Genomic DNA, 24967 nt, shown 5'->3' with positions numbered 1-24967 from the left:
GATCTACCGGAACCCATCCCCTAAAATGGGAATTGCATCATTTCTGCTTCTACCTACACAAAGCCTCTGCTTTATCCATCTGGTGTGGGTTGAAGTGTGTCCCCAGACAAAAGACACATTAAAGTCCTAACCCTCATGTATACGTGAGTGTGATTTCATTGGGGAATAGGCTCTTGAGCTGAAGGGGTACTGCAGTAGGGTGGGCCCTAAAGGCAATGACTGATGTCCTTCTAGGAAGGAGAGAAACATTCATGAATAGCTTCAATATAAATAAACAAATAAGGAAAAGGAAAAGGAGAAACACAGGCACGCACAGAGGGAAACGATTTATGAGAAAATGGAAAGGGCGATTGCAGTGATGCGTCTACACACCAAGGAATGCCAAGTATCACCGGCAAGCACCAGAAGCTGAAACAGGCAAGGAAGCCTCTTCCCCTAGAGTCTCCAGAGGGAATGTGGCCCTGCCGAACTGGGAGAGAATGCACTCCCAGCTGGGTGCAGTGGCTCCTGCCTGTGATCCCAACACTTTTGGAGGCCGAGGCAGGCAGATCGCTTGACAGCAGTTTGAGACCAGCCTGGGCAACATAATGAAACTGCCTCTCTGGAAAAAATACACACACACAAAATTAGCCAGGCATGGTGATGCATGCCTGGAGTTCCAGCTGCTCAGGAGGCTGAGGTGGGAGGATCGCTGGAGCCCAGGAGGTTGAGGCTGCAGTGAGCCGTGATTGTACCACTGCACTCCAGCCTGGGCAGTAAAGCAAGATCCTGTCTCAAAAAAATTAAAAAGTGAAGATAATGTCTGAAAATCTGTGCTTCTAATTAATCAGAGCACTACACTCCAAAATGTTAAGCTCACTGTAAAAATCAGCTCTCAAATACAACATTGAGGCTGAGACGGGAGGATCACCAGCACCCAGAGAGGTGGAGACTGCAGTGAGCTATGATCGTGCCACTGCACTCCAGCCTGGGTGACAGAATGAGACCCTGTCACTAATAATAATAATAATAAAGGAAACAAAAGAAAATATAGCATTGATGATGTGAATTAAAGATTGTATTCTTATGTGACAAGACCACTTCTTAGTTTTCGACTCCACATACCTTACTCATGGGATCCACACTTCCTGCCTGGCCAGGGGTTCTCAAAGTTTAATGTTCATCAGAATTAACTGAGCGGCTTCTCAGGACTGAAGGTTTCTGGAACGTTTCCTGCAGAATGTCAGATTCAGTAGGTCTGGAATAAAGCCCAGATAGGAAACTATCAAATTACAAAAGGAGTTTTCTTTTCCCCTTTAAAATATGTTTTCCTTTTCATAGAGTTGGGGATCTTCCTATGTTGCCCAGGCTGGTCCTGAACTCCCAGGCTCAAGTGATCGTCTTGCCTCGACCTCCCAAAGAGCTGAGATTACAGGCATGAGCCACTGTGTCTAGCCTGAAAGGAGTTTTCGAAATGTTTGGGGAAGCGTGATGAAAGCTGTTCACTATAGACTGCAGCTGATCATGCTGGGCGCTTCGAACCAGAATACATTTATTTTAAAACACTGTCAGACTATAACTCCAAATTCGAATAAAAGTGGGAAAAGAACAGTACCCAGGCCTCCCATATGCACTTTACATAGATTTCCCCGATTGCTAACATTTCTAAGCCCTTTGAGAATAACTTGCAAAGAAGATGTCCTATTATAGTGTAATAGTTCAGGGTGTATTTACTACTGTATTAGTCTGTTCTCATGCCGCTAATAAAGACACACCTGAGAATTTCTAAAGGAAAGAGGTTTAATGGACTCACAGTTCCACATGGCTGGGGAGGCTTCACAATCATGGTGGAAGGTGAATGAGGAAGAAAGTCACATCTTACATGGTGGCAGGCAGCAGAGCTTGTGCAGGGGAACTCCCATTTATAAAACCATCATATCTCACGAGATTTATTCACTACCACAAGAACAGTATGGGGGAAACCACGCCCATGATTCAATTATCTCCACCTGGCCCCACCCTTCACACATGGGGATTATTACAATTCAAGGTGAGATTTGGGTGGGGACACAGCCAAACCCTATCAACTACAGATTAGGATATTCAATGTACATAAACACAGAGCACTCACCAAAACCAACAAATTAACAGTCTCCCAGGCCAGGTACAGTGGCTGACATCTGTAATCCCAGCACTTTGGGAGCCTGAGGCAGGTAGATCACTTAAGCCTAGGAGTTTGAGACCAGCCTGGGTAACAGAGTGAGACACCATCTCTACAAAAACTAAAAAGAAAACAAAAAAACGATCACCCAAAATTACTGTCTAATCCACAAGCTTCATTCAAGTTTCACTGATGTCCTCAAAAATGTCCTTGAAATGTCCAGAATCTAATCAAAGATCCTATGTTACATTTAGTTATGTCTCTTTAGCATCCTTCAGTCTTTTCTGGACTGTTTTTTGTTTTGGTTGGATTTTCTTTATTGTGGTAAAATATACATAGCTTAATATTTATCATGTTAACCATGATCAATGTCAATTTATTCTGAAGGAATAAATTCATGGTCAATTTATTCTGAAGGAATAAATTCATGGTCAATTTATTCTGAAGGAATAAATTCATGGTCAATTTATTCTGAAGGAATAAATTCATGGTCAATTTATTCTGAAGGAATAAATTCATGATCAATTTATTATGAAGGAACACTGAGGTTTAAAATCAGTGGCATTAAACACATTTACAAGGCTGTGTAGCCACCACCACTTTCTGTACTCAAAACCGGGCGTGGTGGTGTGCACCTGTAGTCCCAGCTACTCGGGAGGTTGAGGCAGGAGAATTGCTTGAACGCGGGAGGTGGAGGTTGCAGTGAGCCGAAGACTGTGGCACTGCACTCCAGCCTGGGTGACAGAGCAAAACTCCGTCTCAAAAAAAAAAAAAAAAAAAAAATATATATATATATATATATATAAGAAAGAAAATGTAAGATTCCATAAACACATGTGAAAAGAAGGGGGAAAAAAAGATTCCAAACAAGTATGGTCTTGGATTAGCACAGTTATAGATCAATGGAGCAGAAAGGAGAATTCAAGAATGACACGCTCATTTATGAATTTTTCCACGTTGTCGCCAAGATAAGCAAAAAGGCAGAAAATGGTTTTCCAAACAAATAAAGTGCCAGAACAACTGATGTGAAATTTGACCTTTCTCTCCTGCTATTTAAAAAAAAAAAAAAACCTCAAAATGTATTATAGACCTAAATCTAAATGTAAATCTTTACAATTTTTAGAAGAAAACTTAGGAGTTCCAGCCTTAGGGGCAGGCAAAGATTACCTAAAAGGACATCAAAAGCACACACTGTTTTTTTTAAATGGTATATTGAACTTCATTGAAATTAAAAACTCCTGCTCGTTGAACGATAGTGTTAAGGAAATGAAAAGGAAAGCAACAAATTGTTACAATATATTATCAGTTCATATTTGTGCCAAACATACATCTGATTTCTGGACTATATAAAGAATTCTTACAATTCAATAATAAGAAAATGAACAACTCAGTTATTTATTTATTTATTTATTTTGAAACAGAGTCTTCCTCTGTTGCCCAGGCTGGAGTCCAGTGGCACGATCTCAGCTCAACTGCAGCCTCCACCTCCTGGGTTCCAGTGTTTCTCATGCCTCAGCCCCCCAAGTAGCTGGAATTACAGGCACGCACCACCACGCCCAGCTAATTTTTGTACTTTTAGTAGAGACGTGGTCTCGCTACGTTGCCCAGGCTGCTCTTGAACTCTTGACCTCCAGTGATCTGCCTGCCTCAGCCTCCCAAATTGCTGGGATTACAGGCATGAGCCACCATGCCCAGCCATAACTCAGTTTTTAAAATGGGCAAAATATCTGGACAACATTTCATGGAAGAAGATATCCAAATAGTCAACAAGCACATGAAAAGATGCTCAATAGCATTACTCATCAGGGAAATGTACATTTAAACCACAATGATATGCCACTGTACGTGTGCTTAAATGGCTAAAATACCAAATATGGACCACTTTGTGGAGCAACTGACACTCTAATCTGTTGCTGGTGGAAAAACGAAAAACAAAAAACAAAAGGTAGAGACACTTTCCAAAACCATTCAGCAGTTTCTTAAAAAGTTAAACACCGTGGAACATTATGCAGCCATGGAAAAGAACAAGATCACATTCTTTGTAGGAACATGGGTGGGAGCTGGAGGTCATTATTCTTAGCAAACTAATGCAGGAAAAGAAAACCAAATGCTGCATGTTCTCACTTATAAGGGATGCAAGCTGCTGAGCATCAGGTATGCAAGTGGCTGAGCATCGGAGACTACAAATAGAAGCTAACTTCAGATGGTGCAGCTTCAGGTGGGAGCCCAGTCAGGGATGGCTGGGCTTCAGGGAAAGATCACTTTCTTCCCACACCATCCCCTTTCCAACTCCCCATTCTGCTGAGAGCACATCCATCTGTGAGCCACATCCATCGCCCAGTAAAATCCTCTGCATACACTACCCTTCAATACATTCCTGTGACCACCTGGATGCCAAACAAGAACTCAGGTGTCAAAAAGGGCAGGTGCAGAAGGCTGTCACCCTGACCCCTTGCTGGGCTGTTAACACTTAGTCATCCGTGGACTGCAGGCTGAGTGAAAAGAGCCAGTCCAGTTCCTGCCCATGAAGGGGGTCAAGGGAAAAATCCCATCTCATTTTTTTAAATTAATATATCATCATTGTACATTTTTTTCATGAGAAAGGGCCTCACTCTTTTGTCCAGGCTAAAGTGCAGTGGCACAGTCACAGCTCACTGCGGCCTCGACCTTTTAGTCTTAAGCGATCCTCCTGCCTCAGCCTTATGGGTAGCTGGGACTACAGGTGTGCACCACCATGCCTGGCTGTGTACATATTTGGGGGGTATAGGTAATCTTTTGAAACATTCAAACAATGTGTCGTGATCCAGTCAGGGAATTTGGGGTATCCATCACATCAAACATTCATACTTTCTTGGTGTTTGGAGCATTACAATTCTTTTCTAGCTATTTTGAAACATAAAACAAATCATTATTTTGTTTTGTTTTCATTTTAATTTTTAAGACAGGGTCATAGGCTGGACAAATCATTGTTCACTATAATTTCCCTACTGTACTATCAAATACTAGAACTTATCCCTTCTATCCAATGGTATTTTTGTAGCTCTCCACTGACTTCTCTTGATTTATGACATGCAATGTAAGTGCAACATAAGAAATGTATTGCTATTTAAAATTAGATGCATGCTGACATGCACATCTTCAGAATGGGTGAGGGATTAGGAGTCCAAAGAGATTAGAAAAGATTTGATACTTATGAGACAAAATAGTAAGAGCAACATTTTTATTTAAAAAAAAATTATTAGAGATCAGGTCTCGCTATGTTCCAAGGCTGGTTTCGAACTCCTAGGCTCAAGCAATCTTCTGACATCAGCCTCCCAAAGTTCTGGGATTACAGGCACGAGCCACTGCACCCACCCAACTTTTGGTTAAGTCAGGTTCTGTTCAAAGCAGATGATGATAGTTGAGATAAAAATAGCTTTTCATAGATTTTCTTAAAAATACATCACCGTATATAAGACATTTTCTCATGCGGACAAACCATCCATTTTACCCCCATGGGCGTTTCTTTTTCTTCATAATGTCAAAGCTGAAGCAACTAGTTTAGAAACATGGATTTCAAGATTGTCTTCTTGTATGCAACCCATATGAAAATTTTAAGTTATGTCTGAATATTTTCAAGTATTACCTGTGCAAGGAATATGGAAAATGGTGGCCAGGTAGAGAAGGAATTTGAGGTAGAGAAGGAATTCTGCCCAAAAGGAGTGGCTCCTTATGTCACCCTTTACAGTGACACTTTAAACCATAGCCCAGGATAAATAAATTCCAGCTAGAGTGGAATATGAAGTGGTTGTTTGGGAAAGATGGATGAAACCACCTTTACAGAACTATAAATAATGAGAGAAATCAAACATGACTGATTCCATCTTGCTTCTAACCTCACAGGCTACATTTTTGTTGTTGTTGTTGTCTTGTTGTATTTGTTTTGCTTATTCTAGCATGGTGCCCAAGATAACAACGAGACCACTTTAGTTCATAGTTAAACTTGGAGTCAAGGGAAAGCGAACGTCCGCCTTGTTCAGAGATGAAAGCTGCATGCAGAAGACAAGGTTAGGATTATGGTAGGGATCTGAACTTTGCTAAAGAATATGTATTGTTAGGCTGGGCACAGTGAGTCATACCTGTAATCCCAGCATTCTGGGAGGCTGAAGCAGGAGGATTGCTTGAGGCCAGGAGTTAGCAATTAGAGGGGGCAACATGGCAAGACCCCATTTTTACCAAAAAAAAAAAAAAAGCTATCCACATGTGGTGGCATGCGCTTGTGGTCCCAGCTATTCAGGGGGCTGAGGTGGGAGGATCATTTGAGTCAGGAGGTCGAGGCTGCAGTGACAATGATTTTGCCACTGCACTGCAGTCTGGGTAACAGAGCGAACCCCTGTCTCAAAAAAAAAAAAAAAGAGTAAATGAGTTTACTTGCTGCTAAGAAAGTATTTCTTTTGGGGTGCCAGCATTGTAAATGCAGCTGGCAAGTACTGGTGTATAATGTTCGTGCTAAGAGTTTCAGGTGTGGAGCTTGATTCTGCTACCAGCTCTGAAGGACGTGGGAGTATGAGAAACAAATTGAAATTGCTCACCCAGCACGATCGTAATTAAGTGTTCTCCAGTCATCTGGAAAGTACGTCCTTAACACCAGTGTTTTCAACCGGAGTGATTCTGCCCCCCCCACCCGGGAGATATATTCTGGTTGTCACAACTGGGGAGGAGGTGGTGATCACTACCTGCTTCTAGGGGGTGCAGCCCAGGGATTCTTTTCAACATTGTACAATGTACAGGACGGCCCCTACAATAAAGAATCATCCGCCTCAAAGATCAATAGTAGGGTAGTGGCGTAACCATGCCTCATCCCAGAACATAGAAAGTCAGGCTGAAGTTCAGCCAACCTGGGAGTTCCAATTTGGATCCTGGTTTTATCTCCTTGATGTTCAACTTGTGCAAAAAATAACTGCATGAGTGTTGACAGCCTTCCCTCAACAGCAACATAACCTAGTAGACTCGGCCTAGAGTGGCCAGTGTTCCTAAGCCCATCGAGCCTATGCTTTGTTCTTTCTGATGTGTTAAACTCATAAAGAATGTACGCAGCTGCAGATTTATAAGAGGGCTTATTTGGCAAGCGGGAGTCTCAAATCAAAACTCTGCAATGTTCAGGCTATAGCGACTATAAATGCATTAGGATGAATATTTTTGTGATTCAACACCTAGAAGTGTGCAGACAGCTCTTATTTGAAAAAAAAAAAAAAAGTCCTTGAAGTGATTCGTTATACATCTAACGTTGCCTGCAATGTATGCTCTGCTTCAATATGAAAAAAGAAATGCGCTCCCTGGCAAATAGATAAGAAAACACACTGGTGCACAGAGCTAAACGGAAGTCATAGTGACAGAGTCACATAGGTAAGCAGCTATGTACATATGGTAATCGCTGCGGCTATGTACACACAGTCATAGTTGCAACTGTAACCTGAATTGTTTTCTGTCTTCTTTTTATGTTTGAGGCAAATAGCAAAAGGAAAGAAAAAGGCATGAAATGTAAGTGCTACGGAGTGATTATTCAAGATGAGTTTTAAGAGAACCACTTTTCCATTTTGGAAAATGCACTCTGTCTACATCAAAAGCCAGAAGGGATTCCACCTTCCTGCCATTGACAAACTCCGCGTTCGGCACCAGATGTCTGGGCTCCTTCCGTGAGAGTGAGGCTCTGCAAATAGAACAGAAGGTCTTTTGTGGACGCCTGAAAGACCCAGCAGCACATTCCTTGGGTACTTGCCTGATCTGTTTCTGGGACAACCTAACTTGATTTCTGCGGAATTCCTGCTTTTGCTTTTCAGAGTGAATCAGCTACGCACATGCGTGAGCCAGCCGTTCGGTGCTGCCGAGAGGGCCGGTGCGTGTCTGTTTTGGCAAGCAGAAGACGTTTCTTCCGAGGAGCAGCCTCCCTGCTAAATCCAGCCAGTGTCGCCCTTACACAACTGCATTTCAGGTAACTGGCCTTCCTTGGGCTTCTTCTTACAGGCCGACTTTTGCACGTGCAGAGACGCTCCAGGGGATATTCTTTTATGCTAAACTGCGTCTTTTCAAACAAGTCCCTGTCAATGTTTTAAAAGTAATTTTCTTTCAAAAAATAATAATAATAATCAGTGAAAATATCAAGTACAGATTTTACATGGGAGATTTCTAAACGTAATGAGTAAAGAAAAGCAACGAGGGAAGACGTACCAAATGGGAGACATTGCATCCACACTGGATTCTTATCTTAGAGATGCTGAAGGCACATGCACTGAACATTGAGGAGATACTGGAGGTGAAAAGCGAAACTGGGTTTGGGAACAGGGCCCAGGCAAAGCGTTGAACACAGGCTCGCAGCCCGGGGCTGGAGACGAGGGCGGGAAAGGAGGGTTGCGATTCCTTCTCCCTGGAAGAGCATCAAAGGCTACATTGTCAGTCTCGCATGGGTGTTTCCTCGTCTTTTTCTTTTATCTTTATTTGTGTTGTATTGTATTGTATTATATTTTATTGTATTCTATATTTTATTATTTTGTTTTATTTTAAATTCAGACAGGATCTTGCCATGCTGTCCAGGCTGGTCTCAAACTCCTGACCTCAAGTGATCTTCCCATCTCGGCCTCCCAAAGGCCAGAGTGTGCCAGCTGGGATTACAAGTGTAAGCCACCGCGCCCAGCCTCTTGTCTCTTTCTAAAGATATCTTGTAACTTTAGAATAAAAAAATAGAAAGTTTTATTCAGTAGTAAAAACTCAATCTGGACTAAAATGTTTAACGTTCTAAGGGTTAAAGTGCAGAGTTCTTTGGAAAAGAGAAATCTGCTTTTATTGTGTGGCTAAATACATAAATACATCACTTCAGAGGTAGGCCACAGACTTGATATATAACAGTACGTCATATGACTGTTCAACCATGATTGAGGGTCCTATATTTAGACACCAATATAACCAGCCAGATAAAACAAACACAACCAGTCATGTTCCCCAGGCAAGTCAGAAGCAGCCCATAATATGCTTTTTCCTTGAAAAATCATGTACGCATATATGTTATATGCATATATGTACTTCTTTTATATGTATATATACTATACATACACATATAAACATTTTTATATTAAAAAGCACATATATTAATGCTACGTATATATATACATGTTTTATATGTATATGTTATGTATACATATATGTATGTTATATATACATGCATGTACATATATACATTATATACATGTACATATATACATATAAACATATATGTGAACACATAAACATGTATGTAGGTGTCTATATGTACATGTTTATATATGTTATGTGTTTATATTTATATGTGCGTGTTATAACGTGTATTTACATGTATATGTGTACATATATGTACATGTTTTATGTATCTATACATATATGTACATATATATTTTAAAGTATATATTATTTTTGTAAAGAAAAGCATGCATATTTTAATAAAGAAAAATTATGCTTTATTATATATTTATATATTATATTTATATATTTTATTGTATTGTTATTATTATTTTTTTTTTTCTAGAGATAGGCTCTCACTTTGTTGCTCAGACTGATCTTGAACGCCTGGGCTCAAGCAATCATCCCACCTTGGCCTCCCAAAGTGCTGGGATTATAGGCGTGAGCCACCACACCCAGCCTTATTTACACATTTTATGTGATACATTTATACTATTATGATGTACAAAGTTATACTATATTATATATAATAATTATGAATATATAAATTAAAATGTAGGTGAAAATATTCCTTTAGGCCCCCTACGAGGAAATGACTTAAGATTTGTTGCCAAAAATCACAAAGTGAAAGCAATTACCATTAGGGCACACACCTGTGGCAGGAAAAGAAAACATTTCTGACATCCCTCCTAATACTCATTTTGAGACATGCCATCAAAACCGTCCACTTGTAAAAATGAGTCAGGCTGGAGTATGCCAGCGTTTCAGCTCCTCATCCCAGAAGTAGGGTTGTTTCCACGCCCACATAAGGAGGAAGTGAGATCAGGTAGGCTATGTGACTTTTCACAGACCCAGCATGTGACTGCATATGAAGTTGTGAAGAGACAGCAGGTGGAACTCTATGAAACCCCGTCCTTGTAGGTCAAGGATGGTTGAATAATAGGGACCATTGCATAGGGTTCCATTCCACAGAGTAACTTCCCAACAATGATCATGCAGTGCCTCAGAAACTGCTTCCTGCCCTCTTGGTCTTGCCTTGTCTTGTCTTGTCTTGTCTTGTCTTTTCTGAGACGGAGTCTCACTCTGTCGCCCAGGCTGGAGTGCAGCGGCACAATCTCGGCTCACTGCAAGCTCCGTCTCCCGGGTTCAAGCGATTCTCCCATCTCAGCCTCCCAAGTAGCTGGGATTACAGGTGCACGCCACCACACCCAGCTAATTTTTGTATTTTTAGTAGAGACGGGGTTTTGCCGTGTTGGCCAGGCTAGTCTCAAACTCCTGACCTCAGGTGATCAGCCCGCCTCGGCCTCCCAAAGCGCTGGGATTACAGGCGTGAGCCACCATGCCCAGCCCATCTTTTCTGTTTTTAAATCAAGCATTGCTTGAAAATAATCCTTTTTTTACTTTTGTTTTGCTTATTTAATTTTTTTCTTTTTATCTTATGTTTATTATTATTATTATAATTTTTGAGACAGAGTCTCTCCGTTGCCCAGGCTGGAGTGCAATGCTGCGATCCTGCCTCACTGTAACCTCTGACTCCAGGGTTAAAGCAATTCTCTTGCCTCAGCCTCCCGAGAAGCTGGGATTACAGGCATGTAACACCATGCCTGGCTAATTTTTGTATTTTTAATAGAGACAGGGTTTCACCATGTTGACCAGGCTAGTCTTGAGCTCTTGGGCTCAAGTGATCGGCCCACCTTTTCCTCCCAAAGTGCTGGAATTACAGGCATGAGCCACTGCTCCTGGCCTTTTTCCTTCTTTTGTTTGTTTGTTTACTTTAAAAAATGTTTTCTTTTTTATGTTTATCTTATCTTTATTATTTCTTATGTACTTCATTTACCACTAAACAAATAACTTCTTTTAAAAAATTTTTTTTTGAGGCAGGGTCTTGCTCTGTCACTCAGGCTGGAGTGAAACTGCAGCTTCAACCTCCCAGGCTCAAACGATCTTTCCACCTTAGCCTCCTGAGTAGCTGGGACTAGAGACACATGCCGCCATGCCTGGCTAATTGTTTTATTATTTGTAGAGACAGGTCTTGCTGTGATGCCCGGGCTGGTCTTGAAGTCCTGGGCTCAAGCGATCCTCCTGCCTCAACCTCCCCAAGTGCAAGGATTACGGGCATGAGCCACAATGCCCAGCCTAATTTTTTTATTTTTGAAGAGACAGCATCTCACTTTGCTGCTCAGGCTGCTCTGAAACTCCTGGCCTCAAGCAATCTTCCTGCCTCATCCTCCCAAAGCGCTGGGATTACAGGCATGAGCCACCATGCCAGGCTGGATATGATCATATTATAGCCAGCAGCCTGTGTAACAGCATAGGCAATCACTTAAAAACCTAAGGATACTGGCAGAACACGGTGGCTCACGCCTGTAATCCCAGCATTTCGGGAGGCCAAGGAGGGCAGATCACTGGAGCTCAGGACTTTGAGACCAGCCTGGGCCACATGGCCTAACCCCGTCTCTATAAAAAATCAAACAAAATAAAAACCTAAGGAAACTTACCACTGGTTTGGTAGACGTGGGCGTGGCTTTGAGATTCCCCCATGCTGCGATGTGGGGGGAGTCTGCTCTGTCTGTCCTAACTCTCTCTGATCTTCTGACATGGGAAAAACAAACTTGAAGTCAATCATTCCCAGCTCAAAGCCTTGTGCGAGTGCTCTCTGCCTTCACGCTTGCTTCCTTTGGGAGAGAACCTTCCTCTTCTTGATCGGGGATTCTGGAGGGAACCCAGGAGCAGAGGTGAGTCCTGTGAATGTTCATTAGTGCTGGATTTGGGCTCCGTGACCAGGCATGAGGCAGTGTGGTGAACAAAGAGCTCCCCGTTCCCTTTTCTGTCTCTGAATAATGGCCCAGTTTGTTTTTATAAAGCAGAAACGTACCCGTGACTTACAGGCCTAGGAATGTAGCTCTTTCCTGGAGAAGGGGGATTTGTTTTCTAATCTGCAGGAGAGGCCTTGGGCAGGCCCCATGCTCTGGGTCACCTCAGTGTCACTGTTTCCAAAATTAAACTCATTCAAGGCTTTTATCACCATCTCTTTATTATTTAACGTTTTTCTCCAAGAAAAAATAATCATATTTTTACTTCTAAATACATAACATTGCGGGAGAAAGAAACATTAGGTCATGCGCGGTGGCTCACATCTGTAATCCCAGCACTTTGGGAGGTCGAGGAGGGTGGATTGCTTGAGCCCAGGAGTTTGAGACCAGCCCGAGCAAAAGAGGAAACCCCACCTTTACTTTAAAAAAAAAAAAAAAATCAATAGCCAGGCATAGTGGCATGTGCCTGCAGTTTCAGCTACTTGGGAGGCTGAGGTAGGAGGATCACTTGAGCCCAAGAATTTGAGGCTGCAGTGAACTATGATCACACCACTGCTCTCCAGCCTAGGTGAAACAGCAAGACCCTATCTCAAAAAAAAAAAAGAAAAAAAAAGAAAAAGAAAAAGAAAAGAAAGAAAAATTAGAAAAAGAACACTTTTCCTAAATCTCCACACCCAGAGATAAACCACTGCTGGGCAGGATTGCTGCAAAAACCATCTTCCCCTATTTTGTGGTGGTTTGGGGTTTTCTCATTACATTTGTACAGTATTTTGCTTTTATTCAGTTTTCTGACCATTGGCAGCATGTCATGGTCATTATAGGTCATTATAGGTCAGAAAGCAAAGCTGAGGGTATTAAAATGCTCATTTTGGTTTTCTCTCCATGTACAATTTTAAATCAATCTCTTTCCCGGTGAAGATGCTATTAGGTTGGTGAAAAGTAATTGCGTCTTTTGCTGTTACTTTTAGAATATGAGAATTGTGTGTGCTCTCTAGGGTAAAACAAACGAACAAATAAACAAAAAATCCTCATGAGCAGGGCGTACACCTCATCCCTTCCTTCTGTGTTCTAAACAAAGCACAAATGAATCTAAGATCTTTTTCTCTTCAACAGACAGAAAATTATTGGAGATGTAGCAATTCAGTGTTAGACATCCATCAATAATGTAAGAAGTACATTGATTTGGTCTGGAAAGGCGGGACAACTTGAAGCAAAGGCAGGAAGACTGGAAGCAGGGAGGGGGCTTCCAGGTCACAGATAGGTGAGAGAGGAACAGTTGCCTTCTTTGAGTTTCTGATGAGTCTTTCCAGAGGAGGCAATCAGATACGCGTCTATCTCAGTGAGTAGAGGGGGGACTTTGACTAGAATGGGAGGCAGAGGCCGTAAGCAGTTCCCCGCTTGACTTTTCCCTTTAGCTTAGTGACTTGTGGGCCTCAAGATTTATTTTCCTTTCACAAAGCTCATTGTCTTTCTCAGAAGACTAGTTTGTCCCTGAATCCTGCTAGGAGCAAACACCCCTCCCAGCATCCCAGAAAAGGCAATGAGGGGAAATCCCTCAACCAATCGCTTCTCTCTCACTCACACCCTGGGGTTTTGCAGCCCTGCCGACCTTGCCCACCCCTCCTCTCTGCCCTCCCCGCTCCCACACCAGCTGTGTCTATCCTTGGTCAGGTTTCACCTGGACAGCCACCACGGCCACTTCTAGGCTCTCAGTGCCTGCTGGCTCCGGTGTGTCCTCACTCACTGGCCGCTCGGCCCTTCTAAAAGTGGCCAGGTCACTCCCCTGGTTACTCAGAGGCAGAAACCCAACACATCTGCATGCTCCTGTCTCTTTATCTTCTATGCATGCCCACGTCCTGTCAACGAAAAGAAGCGAACTCTGTAGAATATTTGAAGAGGTTTATTCTAAGCCAAATAGGAGTGATCATGGCCCATGACACAGCCCTCAGGAAGTCCCAAGAACGTGTGTGCAAGGTGGTCGGGATGCAGCTTGTTTTATACATTTTAGGGAGGCACGAGGCGTCAATCAAATACATTTAAGATATACATTGGTTTGGTCCAGAAAGGTGGAACAACTCAAAGTCGGGGGCTTCCAGCTTATACATAGATTTAAACATTTCCTGGTTGACAATTGGTTGAGTTCATCTAAAGACCTGGGATCCTAGGAGGCTGAGGCAGGAGAATCACTTGAACCTGGGAGGTGGAGCTTGCAGTGAGCCAAGATCGCGCCATTGCACTCCAGCCTGGGCAACAGAGCGAGACTCCGACTCAAAAAAAAAAAAGAAAAGAAAAGAAAAAAGAAAGAAAGAAAAAAAAAAAACTAAACTCTGGGATCCCTAGAAAAGAAATGTTCAGGTTAAGAGAAAAGATTGTGGAGACCAAGATTCTTTTGAAGTCCTGTAGTGGCTGCCCTTAGAGACAGTAGATGACAAATGTTTCCTGTTCAGACCTTTAAAAGGTGCTAGAGTCTTAGTCAATCTTTTCAGGATTGGAAGGGTCTGGAAGAAAAAGATGTGAATCTCTATGTGAATAGAGATTCTTTCTATCTTTACAGATGCAAATTTTTCCCCACAAAGGACAGCTTTGCAGGGCCATTTCAAGATATGGCAAAGAAACATGTTTTTGGGTAAAATATTTTGATTCTCTTATTTGTCCCATGTTATGCCAGAGTCAGATTGGAAAGTAAGTCACGATACATAGTTAAATGAAACCCTTCTGATGAGAATTTATGGTTTGTAGGGCATGACTCTCCAGACCCCTTAGATAGGAATTTGGGCAAGATAAAAAGAAAAATCAGAGCTTCGTCCTCAGTCCCATGCACAAGCCACATGGGGTCAGACCACTGCAGTACCCTGAAGGTGACCTCTTGCTGCCTGCAACTGTAATTGTTATCTTCCATCTCATTCCTTTCCTGCTGTACACCCTGGGCTCTCCCTCACTTCTTGGCGAGACTGAGGGGCCGCCCCTCTGTGCTTTGGGGGTCGCCCGTTTCCCTCTGTGGACAGAACATTTCCAAGTGTGGGCAACGGTCGCCCCCTCTCCCTGCAGCACCTACCCCTAGCGACGAAGGCGAATGCGTCTCTCCTTCATGCAGCACTCAGTGCCTGCAGAGTCCTCTAGGCCTTTTTCCTTCACACTGACACTCCCAGTTCTGTTTTCAAGTCTGGACCTCCTGGGCTCAAGCAGTCCTCCCACTTCCGCCTCCCAAAGTGCTGGGATTACAGGCATGAGCCACCACGCCCAGCCTCTCCTTGTATTTCTGATCTTCATACCCTCTACTCAGATTCTTTTGTGTATCATCCAAGCTTTGATCTTTCACCGCTTCCCCCTTCCAAATCAGGACTCTGTCTGCATTTCTGGACATTAGGAATCACCCCTGCCCTGGGCTCAGGAAGCAGAAGACAAAATAATTTGCTTCCGGACACTGGGATTCTCTCATCACTTTGTGATCACTCATGGGCTATGAAAGCTGGTAAAGGGGATGGAGACCCTATGACCACTTTCTTCCTCTTTCTGTGAAGACTCCATCTGGCTGTGTATTGAAACATGTTTTACATTCTTAACATAGTATTAAACATTTTTGAAGCCTTTTCACTCGGGAAGAGCATTCCTTTAAGAGATTTCGGTCATTGTTTTAAGATATTTTTGCTATTGATACCATGAACGGGAATCAAAGTTCCCCTTTCTAATTACTTACTTACTGTTTTATTTATAATCAGTTCAATTTCTGCTGTCAACGTGATTGTGGACATCTTTATGTCTTACAGGAAGTAGAGAGAGAGACAACATGTTACATCTGCACCATTCTTGGTAAGATACCATTATATGCACTCATCAGTAGTCTCCTTTCTTTCTTTCTTTCTTCTTCCTTCCTTCCCTTCTTTCTTTTCTTTCTTTCTTTCTCTCTCTTTCTTCTTCCTTCCTTCCTTCCCTTCTTTATTTTTTTTCCTTTCTTATACAGAGACAGAGTCTCACCATGTTGCTCAAGCTGGTCTTGAACACCCGGGCTCAGGCGATGCTCCCACCTTGGCCTCCCAACGTGCTCGGATAATGGGCATGAGCCACCACGCCTGACCGCTTCTGGATCTCTTGATGGTGCTTTCTCAGAATGCACTGATAGTGATTGATCCTGCATCTGGAGAATGAAGCATGAGACCCGTGATTAATAGATGTGCTCCATGCTCCCTTGATTTGATGTTGCCCCAGGCAGCCTCAGAAGGAATTGTATTTCATTCTTTGCAAATCAGGTGGGCATCAACCTCTACCATCGGCCAGGTGTCTGGTTTTCCAGGGAAAATCAGGATTTCCCCTACTGCAAACCTTCTTGGAGACTCAGATTACATCTTTACTGCATCCCAGTGGGGATTGGGACACTATGGCCCTGCTGTCCATGTGCATTCCCAGGGTGGCATCGATGAAAGAGGCAGCAGTGATAGTGGCAGGCTGTATGTCACCAACCCCTGCAGAAATGCTCCCTCATGGTACGCAACTACCAGGGCTTTCTCCTCCAGGCTGGAACCTCCTTCACCTCCAAACCCACCTCTCATCAGATACCAGTGGGCTAAAGAAGTCAGTCCTGGGTATTTGCATCTGCGTGCTACAATGAACAGAGGGTTTTCATAGAGTCAGAAGTAGCAGCTCACTGTGCTCTCACCTTGCCCCGAGCTTGTGTCTCTTCCTTGCTCTGCTGGGTGGTCCAAACCCTAACCCCAGCCTCCATTCCCTATGTTCAACACAGTTTGCTTAAGGAAGAACAATGAAAAAGAGGGAATGGAGAAGGGGCAATAGCTGTTCTGGGGACCCGATCTATCCAAGAAACCGTGACTAAGGCAGGCTTTCTGTGTGTTTTTGCTTTTTATTGTTGCTGTTGTTGTAGTTTTGAGACAGCCTTGCTCTGTTGCCCTGCAGTGGTGTGATCTCAGCTCGCTGCAGCCTCAACCTCCCAGGCTCAAGCGATCCTCCCACCTCAGCCTTCCCAGTAGTTGGGACTACAGGCACGTGCCACCACGCCCAGCTAAGTTTTGTATTTCTTGTAGAGATGAGTTTTCACCATGTTGCGCAGGCTGGTCTTGAACTCCTGTGGTAAAGCAATCCACCCGCTTCGGCCTCACAAAATACTGAGATGACAGGAGTGAGCCACTGCACCCCACCAAGGCTTTCTGTTAATCATGAGTTTAATCACTTAACAACAGACTTTACAGCATCAAAACAAAAAAAAACTTAAAGGCCAAATGAAGCCATCAACGGTATCAGTTAATTGTAACCAGAGAAAAACAATCAAATGCCTAAGAGATGTCCTCCAAGCTACTCTGAAATGTGATGATAATATCAATACCTCTTAAAATAGTGATGCCAACTTCCCCCATACACAAGTTCTGCAAATGAGATGGACAGGAGTGTGATACAGTCTCTGACAGTTTGTGTTTCAGGAGCTGGCTGGCAGCAATGCTCACTGTGCTGCTAAGTTTGGCGCCATCAGCTTCCAGCGACATTTCCGCCTCCCGACCGAACATCCTTCTTCTGATGGCGGACGACCTCGGCATCGGGGACGTTGGCTGCTATGGCAATAACACCATGAGGCAAGGGACAGAGAATTACTCACCTGGTGTCCCCAGTGCAGACACCAGAAGAAAGAGAAGCCACTGAAAATGCATATAACCCTTGATCTTGGCAGTCCACACTTCAAGAGTTCTGCACTTCTGCGTTTTCTAACACTCCCTAATGTTACTTTCTTCCCGTGCCAGCACTAACCTCACCTCAATCCATCCTACATATGACTGCTCATTTCATTTTTATTTTTATTTTATTTATTTATTTTTCTTTTTTATTTTTCTCTGAGACAAAGTCTTGCTCTGTGGTCCAGGCTGGATTGCACTGGCACAATCACAGCTCACTGCAGCCTCGACCTTCCGGGTTCAAGTGATCCTCCTGCCTCAGCCTCCCAAGTAACTCTGGGACTGCAGGTGCCCACCATCATGCTTGGGTAATTTGTAAGTTTCTTGTAGAGGTGGGGTTTTGCCATGTTGCCCAGCCTGGTCTCGAACTTCTGGGCTCAAGTGATCCACACGCCTCAGCCTCCCAAAGTGCTGGTATTGCAGATGTAAGCCACCATACCTGGCCTCATTTCTTTTCTTTCTTTTTTGAGACAGAGTCTCACTGTGTTGCCCAGGCTGGAGTGCAGTGGCGCGATCTCGGCTCACTGCAACCTCTGCCTCCGGGATTCCAGTGATTCTCCTTGCCTCACTCTCCAGAGTAGCTGGGATTACAGGCGCCCGCCACCATGCCTGGATAATTTTTGTATTTTTAGTAGAGACAGGGTTTTGCCATATTGGCCAGGCTGGTCTCGAACTCCTGGCCTCAAGTGATCCACCCGCTTCAGCCTCCCAAAGCGCTGGGACTACAGGTGTAAGCCACTGTGCCTGGCCTCATTTCATTTTTTAAATATGATTTTTATCCACCCAGTACATAATGGACAATGCTTTAGAAATGCTATCAGCCAGGCATGACTGTAATCCCAGCCCTTTGGGAGGCTGAGGCAGGAGGATCACTTAAGGCCAGGAGTTCAAGACCAGCCTGGGAAACATAGTGAAATCCTGTCTCTACAAAATATAAACATTAATTTTTTTTTTTTTTTTTTTTTTTTTTTTGAGACGGAGTCTCGCTCTGTCACCCAGGCTGGAGTGCAGTGGCACAATCTTGGCTCACTGCCAGCTCCGTCTCCCGGGTTCACACCATTCTCCTGCCTCAGCCTCCTGAGTAGCTGGGACTACAGGCGCCCGCCACCATGCCCCACTAATTTTTTGTATTTTTAGTAGAGACAGGGTTTCACCATGTTAGCCAGGATGGTCTCAATCTCCTGACCTCATGATCCTCCCGCCTCGGCCTCCCAAAGTGCTGAGATTACAGGCGTGAGCCACCATGCCTGGCACATTAATTTTTAAATTAAAAAAAAAAATTAGCCAGGCCCGATGGCATGCACCTGTAATCCTAGTTATTCAAGAGGGCGAGGTGTGGGAGGGTCACTTGAGCCCAGGAGTTTGAGGTTGCAGTGAACTGTGATCAGACCACTGCACTCTGGGGGACAGAGTGAGACCCTGTTTCAAAAAATAGGCTGGCTGTGGTGGCTCACGCCTGTAATCCCAGCACTTTGGGAGGCCAAGGCAGGCTGATCACTTGGAGGTCAGGAGTTCGAGACCAGCCTGGCCAACATGGTGAAACCCCCGTCTCTACTAAAAATACAAAAATTAGCTGGGCATGGTGGCAGGCACCTGTAATCCCAGCTACTTGGGAGGCTGAGGCAGGAGAATCACCTGAACCCGGGAGGGGGAGGTTGTAGTGAGCCTCAAATAGTGCCACTGCACTCCAGCCTGGGTGACAGAGTGAGACTCAGTCTCAAAATACAAACAAATAAACAAACATACAGGAGAAATCAGTGTCGTTGCCTGTAAGCGGAAGGCCAATATTGATCTCTGTCTCACTCCCAACCCTATCCATCTAGCCAAGCCCAGCACTTATGCGGGATTTCAATCCTCCCCTGCTGAAAAGCTCTGCTTCAGACAGACAAGTCCACACCCTCCTAATGCCAAAATATGGCGTGTCCATCTGTTATGAACTAGAGCTAGTCCATCCTCCTGTCCGAATTCCAGCCTTCCACCCTCATGTAGTACTTACAGTGTGTTGGCGTCCATGAAGTCAAACCTTCCCATGAACACTGTGAGCTCCAGAGAAGGTGCCCTGGGCTCCCAGTTCTGCATTCCCTCTGAGGTTGGTCTCTCAGTACCAACAGTGCCTTGTGGAAACTTAGTCACTCTATCTACTCATTCATTTATTTATTTTAGAGACAGGTTGTCTCTCTGTCACCCAGGCTGAAGTGCAGTGTTGCAGTCACAGCTCACTGCAGCTTCAAACTGCTGAGCTCAAGCAATCCTCCTTCCTCAGCCTCCCAAGTAGCTGGTTCTACAGACACGCACCACCAATCCTGGCTGATTTTTCTATTTTTGTAGTTTTTTTTGTAGAGACAGGGTCTTGCCATGTTGGCCCGGCTGGTCTTGAACTCCTGGCCCTAAACGATCCTCCCGCTGTGGCTTTCCAAAGTGCTGGGATTACAGGCATGAGCCACCGCGTCCAGCCACTCACTCCTATTTAAATGAGTTGATGTTTCCTTGAAGGTTCAGAAGACATTAGAAATCTTTGACATTACCTTTGGGTTATTACCTGAGAACATCTTGAAGCACTCAACGATGACCAGCAGACCTTCTATTAAGTAGCATGTAGCTATGCTTATGAAAAGCCTGTCTAATTTTAACAAGTAAAGCTGTTAATTTGTCCCTCCATAGGACTCCAAATATTGACCGCCTTGCAGAGGACGGCGTGAAGCTGACCCAACACATCTCTGCCGCATCTTTGTGCACCCCGAGCAGAGCTGCCTTCCTCACGGGCAGATACCCTGTGCGATCAGGTCAGTCTCTCTTTACAACTACACCAGGGTGCAGCCTGGTATATTCATCACAGTTTCTAGTTTTTACATTTTGGTTTTTTTATTAGTTTTTTTTTTTTTATTATTTAAATAGAGATTGGGGGGGTGTTCTCTCTATCTTGCCCATGCTGGTCTTGAAATGCTGGGCTCAAAAGATCCCCACTCCTTGACCTCCCAGAGTGCTGGGATTACAGGCGTGAGCCACCGTGCCCAGGCAGCTTTTATATTCTGATGCTTTGACATCTTAGGGCTTTGCTGACCTTGGCAGGACTGGCCCTCCCAGGGCTAGCCAATTCTTAGAGACAGCAAACAAGTCATCTGGGAGTGCACCTTTCATGGATAAACCAATCAGTCCAGAGCCCACACCCCCAACCATCACCCTTATGAGATTTTCATATATGGGGCCACTCTCTCTTTGCCCTAATCCCCCCAGAATCAGGTACCAGCTTTCTAGGGACAGCCCCTGCAGATGAAAGCCCACGGAAATTGTATGAACTGGCCAGTCTTAAGCCGGCTTACCCTACCTTGCCCATTACTTTCCAAAAAAGAAAAAAACAATAAATAAGAAAGGCTTTTTCCATGCTTTCCCCTCACTCCCTCTGCCTCCTGACCAACCCTGGAGCTTCCCCATATAGTCACACAGCATGGCTCACCCCTGCGTCCTCTTGAACTGTGAGTAATAAACTATCTCTCCAATGACAGTCATCTCCTGATCTGTTGGCCTTGCCATAGCTGAATAATGATAAAACCTTAATAATAATAACACATAACACCTACATTTTAAAGCGCTTGGGTAGAGGCTCGGCACTGTGGCTCATGCCTGTAATCCCAGCACTTTGGGAGGCCGAGGCAGGCAGATCACCTGAGGTCAGGAGTTCGAGACCAGCCTGGCCAACATGGGGAAACCCCATCTCTACTGAAAATACAAAATTAGCTGGGTGTGATGATGAGTGCCTGTAATCCCAGCTACTTGGGAGGCTGAGGCAGTATAATTGCTTGAACCCGGGAGGCGGAGGTTGCAGTGAGCCGAGATCGTGCCACTGCACTCCAGCCTGGGTGACAGCGCAAGACTCCATCTCGAAACAAACAAACAAACAAAAAAACCCTTGGGTAGAGATTTGGAATGTCTGGAGAGCAGAATAAAATTTTATCAGCGGCTACCAACCTTGTCAGTACGTTAGAATCATCCAGAGGATATTCCTACCATCCCAAAGCCCAAGTTCCACCCAAAACCAATAAAAATTAGCACCCCTGGGGTGATAATCAGGCGTCAGAATATTTTGAAGCTCCCCACACAATTCCAATGGGCAGACAACTTTGAGAACCTTTGGATTATATCAAGAGTTTGATGAAATTATAAAATCATTTTTAGGTCAGGCACAATGGCTCATGTCTCTAATCCCAACACTTTAGGAGGCTGAGGTGGGAGGATTTACTTGAGTCTAGGAGTTCAAGACCAGCCTGGGCAACATAGTGAGATGCCGTCTCTACAAGAAAATTAAAAATATTAGCTAGGCATGGTGGTGTGCCCCTATAGTCCCAGCTACTTGGGAGACTGAGGTGGGAGGATCAGTTGAGCCCAGGAGTTCAAGGCTACAGTGATCTATAGTCATGCCACTGCACTCAAGCCTTGGTGACAGAGTGAGACCCTGTCTCTGCAAAAAATTTAAAAATTAGCCAGGTGTGGTGGTGCGCACCTGTAGTCCCAGCTACTCAGGTAGCTGAGGTGGGAGGATCGTTTCAGCCCAGGTGGTCGAGACTGCAGTGGGCATTGATTACACCACTGCATTCCAGCCTGGACAACAGAACAAGACCCCATCTTTAAATAAATTAATTAACCAACAAAAAACCATTTAAAATTTTTATTCTTTTTCCACTGAATTATATTGCTTATAACCTGCACATAACAGGAAAGTCCATATTCTCACTAACGTTTTCAATAAATTAATCATTTACTTTGCTGCCAAAAATGCAATCCACTAGGCAGTCATATAGGAAGTCCATTTTCAATTTAATTTTAAGTAGGAGAGATTTTTACCAAGTGTTCTATTTTTAAATAAATAATAAATAACAAACAGAAAAAAAATGTGTAACAGTAATTCTTTTTCTTAATAATTGCTCAAAGGGATGGTTTCCAGCATTGGTTACCGTGTTCTTCAGTGGACCGGAGCATCTGGAGGTCTTCCAACAAATGAGACAACTTTTGCAAAAATACTGAAAGAGAAAGGCTATGCCACTGGACTCATTGGTATGTACGTTTTTTAAAGTGGTAAGCACATGACTTTTATATGGGAGGGACATTCAGCTAAAAAGTTTGGAAAGGAAAATGGGTGAGGTGCTGTGGGATTTCCCACTAGACAGAAAGCTGCATGTATCTAGGAACCATGTTACTTTCCCGGTTGTTTTCTGCAAAGTAGATACTCCAGAAATACTAGATCAGGCAAGGTGGCTCATGCCTATAATCCCAGTACTTTGAGAGGCCGAGGCGGATGGATTGCTTGAGCCCAGGAGTTTGAAACCTGCCTGGGCAACATAGCAAGACCCCACGTCTACCAAAAAAATTATAATAATAAATTAAAAAATAAATAAAATGTGCTCATGCCTATGGCATATGTTCCAAGCTCTGTTGCACAACACATAATTGCTTCTTTGTTCTGTGGGATCCTCTCCCACCCTTCACATGGACTTTTTGTCTTAGACATTAATGTCTTAGACTGAACACTTTCAGCTCTTTTATGGTTGGTTTATGGATCAACTTGGCTAGTTCAGTGCTGCCATCTAAATGTTTGTGTCCCCCTAAAATTCCTATGTTGAAACTCTTAGCCCCCAGGTGATGGTGGTAGGAGGTGAAGCCTCTGGGAAGTGATGAGGTCGTGAAGGTGGAGCCTCATGTGTGGGATTAGTGCCCTTACAAAAGTGACTCTGGCCGGGTGCGGTGGCTCACGCCTGTCATCCCAGCACTTTGGGAGGCCAAGGTGGGTGGATCACTTGAGGCCAGGAGTTTGAGACCAGCCTGGGCAGCATGGCAAAACCCTGTCTCTACAAAAAAAGAAAAAGAAAGAAAGAAAAGGAACATCAACTTAATGAAATATTTGGCATCTCACACAATGTTCTCGTAGACCATGATAAAAAAAATAAGAAAAAATATATTCTTTTATCAAAAATTTCTGTAATGCTACCTATTTTTCCCTTTGGTGTGTATGAAAATGTCTTTACTAGATTTAATACCTCCCTGTCAGCTTCCATAACTAACATGGTTATTTTTCTACAAGTCAACAAAGCATGTCATGTATTGGATGAAAAATAAAATTAATGACAATAGTTCCTTGAGAGGAGACCAAGTTGCCATTATCATTATTGTGTTATAGTAATGATTTTTATCAACAGTTCCATTTATTGATAACAAACAACATGACTAGTGGATACAATGAGTATAAAATTCAATAAATTATATATTTCTAAAACTTAAAAATTATAAAATGTTCTTTGTTTAATTTTTTAGCAAAAAAAAAAAAAAGTTCTGGGGAGATTCAGTCATCGCTGTCAAACAAAGGTGTATTTTTTCCAATAGACTTTTTTTTGTTTTTTTAAACAGGGTACTCACTCTGTTACTCAGGCTAGAAGGCAATGGTGCAGTCACAGCTCACTGCAGTCTCGACCTCCCAGACTCAAGTGATCCTCCCACCTTAGTCTCCCAAGCAGCTGGTACTACAGGCTTACACCACCATGCCCAGTAAATTTTTTCTTTTTTTTTTTTTTTTTTTGTAGAGACGGGGTCTTCCCATGCTACCCAGGCTAGTCTCAAGCAATCCTGGGCACAAGCAATCCTGGGCACAAGCAATCCTCTCACCTCGGCCTCCCAAAGTGCTGGGATTATAGTTGTGAACCACCATGCCCAGCCAACTATAATTTTTCTAAGACAGAAGAGTCTATCCTTATGGGATATTCATTGGGAAATCATGAGGTTTTCCAGATGGCAGACAGCATTGGGGTGGCTGACATCTCTTTGTCAACACCATAGTAGTGGCTACGTGGAAGCAAAGAGTATATTCCTTTGACTGAATTTGAAAGGTGTGCCTTGCAAAACCCACCACCCACTTCAACCATGGCCACTATGATACTGGTTTCTCAAAGAGAGAACAATTCCGAAGTCCAGAAGTCTTTTGCCCATGCTGATGATATCACATGGTGCTTTCCGGCCTTCATCATTGTACTGCAAAACAAGGTGCAATAGACTAAATAATGATCCCCAGAGATGTCAGGCCCTAACCTCTGAATCTAGCAAATATTAGCTTATATGCAAAAAGAGTCTTTGTAAATGTGATTAAGTGAACAATCTTGAGGTGAGAA

At 43.6% G+C, this 24967-nt stretch overlaps 1 protein-coding gene across 8 annotated transcripts in view; it reads left to right on the top strand.

The window, feature by feature from the left end:
* Window positions 1–7974: 7974 nt before the first annotated feature.
* The window catches only part of ARSL (arylsulfatase L), a 33106-nt gene continuing 16113 nt past the window's right edge, over window positions 7975–24967 (top strand). The window contains exons 1-7 of one of the 8 annotated variants that reach the window (XM_055267102.2): window positions 7975–8111; window positions 8687–8792; window positions 15909–15951; window positions 16103–16388; window positions 17559–17720; window positions 20478–20599; window positions 22743–22865. In XM_055267102.2, coding sequence (XP_055123077.1) covers window positions 16291–16388; window positions 17559–17720; window positions 20478–20599; window positions 22743–22865 — 505 coding nt within the window. In that variant the 5' untranslated portion in view covers window positions 7975–8111; window positions 8687–8792; window positions 15909–15951; window positions 16103–16290. The other 7 variants (XM_055267104.2, XM_055267105.2, XM_055267109.2 and 4 more) reach the window with 7 other exon arrangements.

This window comes from Symphalangus syndactylus, chromosome X (assembly GCF_028878055.3).
Source record: "Symphalangus syndactylus isolate Jambi chromosome X, NHGRI_mSymSyn1-v2.1_pri, whole genome shotgun sequence".
Classification (NCBI taxonomy): Eukaryota; Metazoa; Chordata; class Mammalia; order Primates; family Hylobatidae; genus Symphalangus; species Symphalangus syndactylus.
This window is presented reverse-complemented; position numbering and strand designations above follow the sequence as displayed.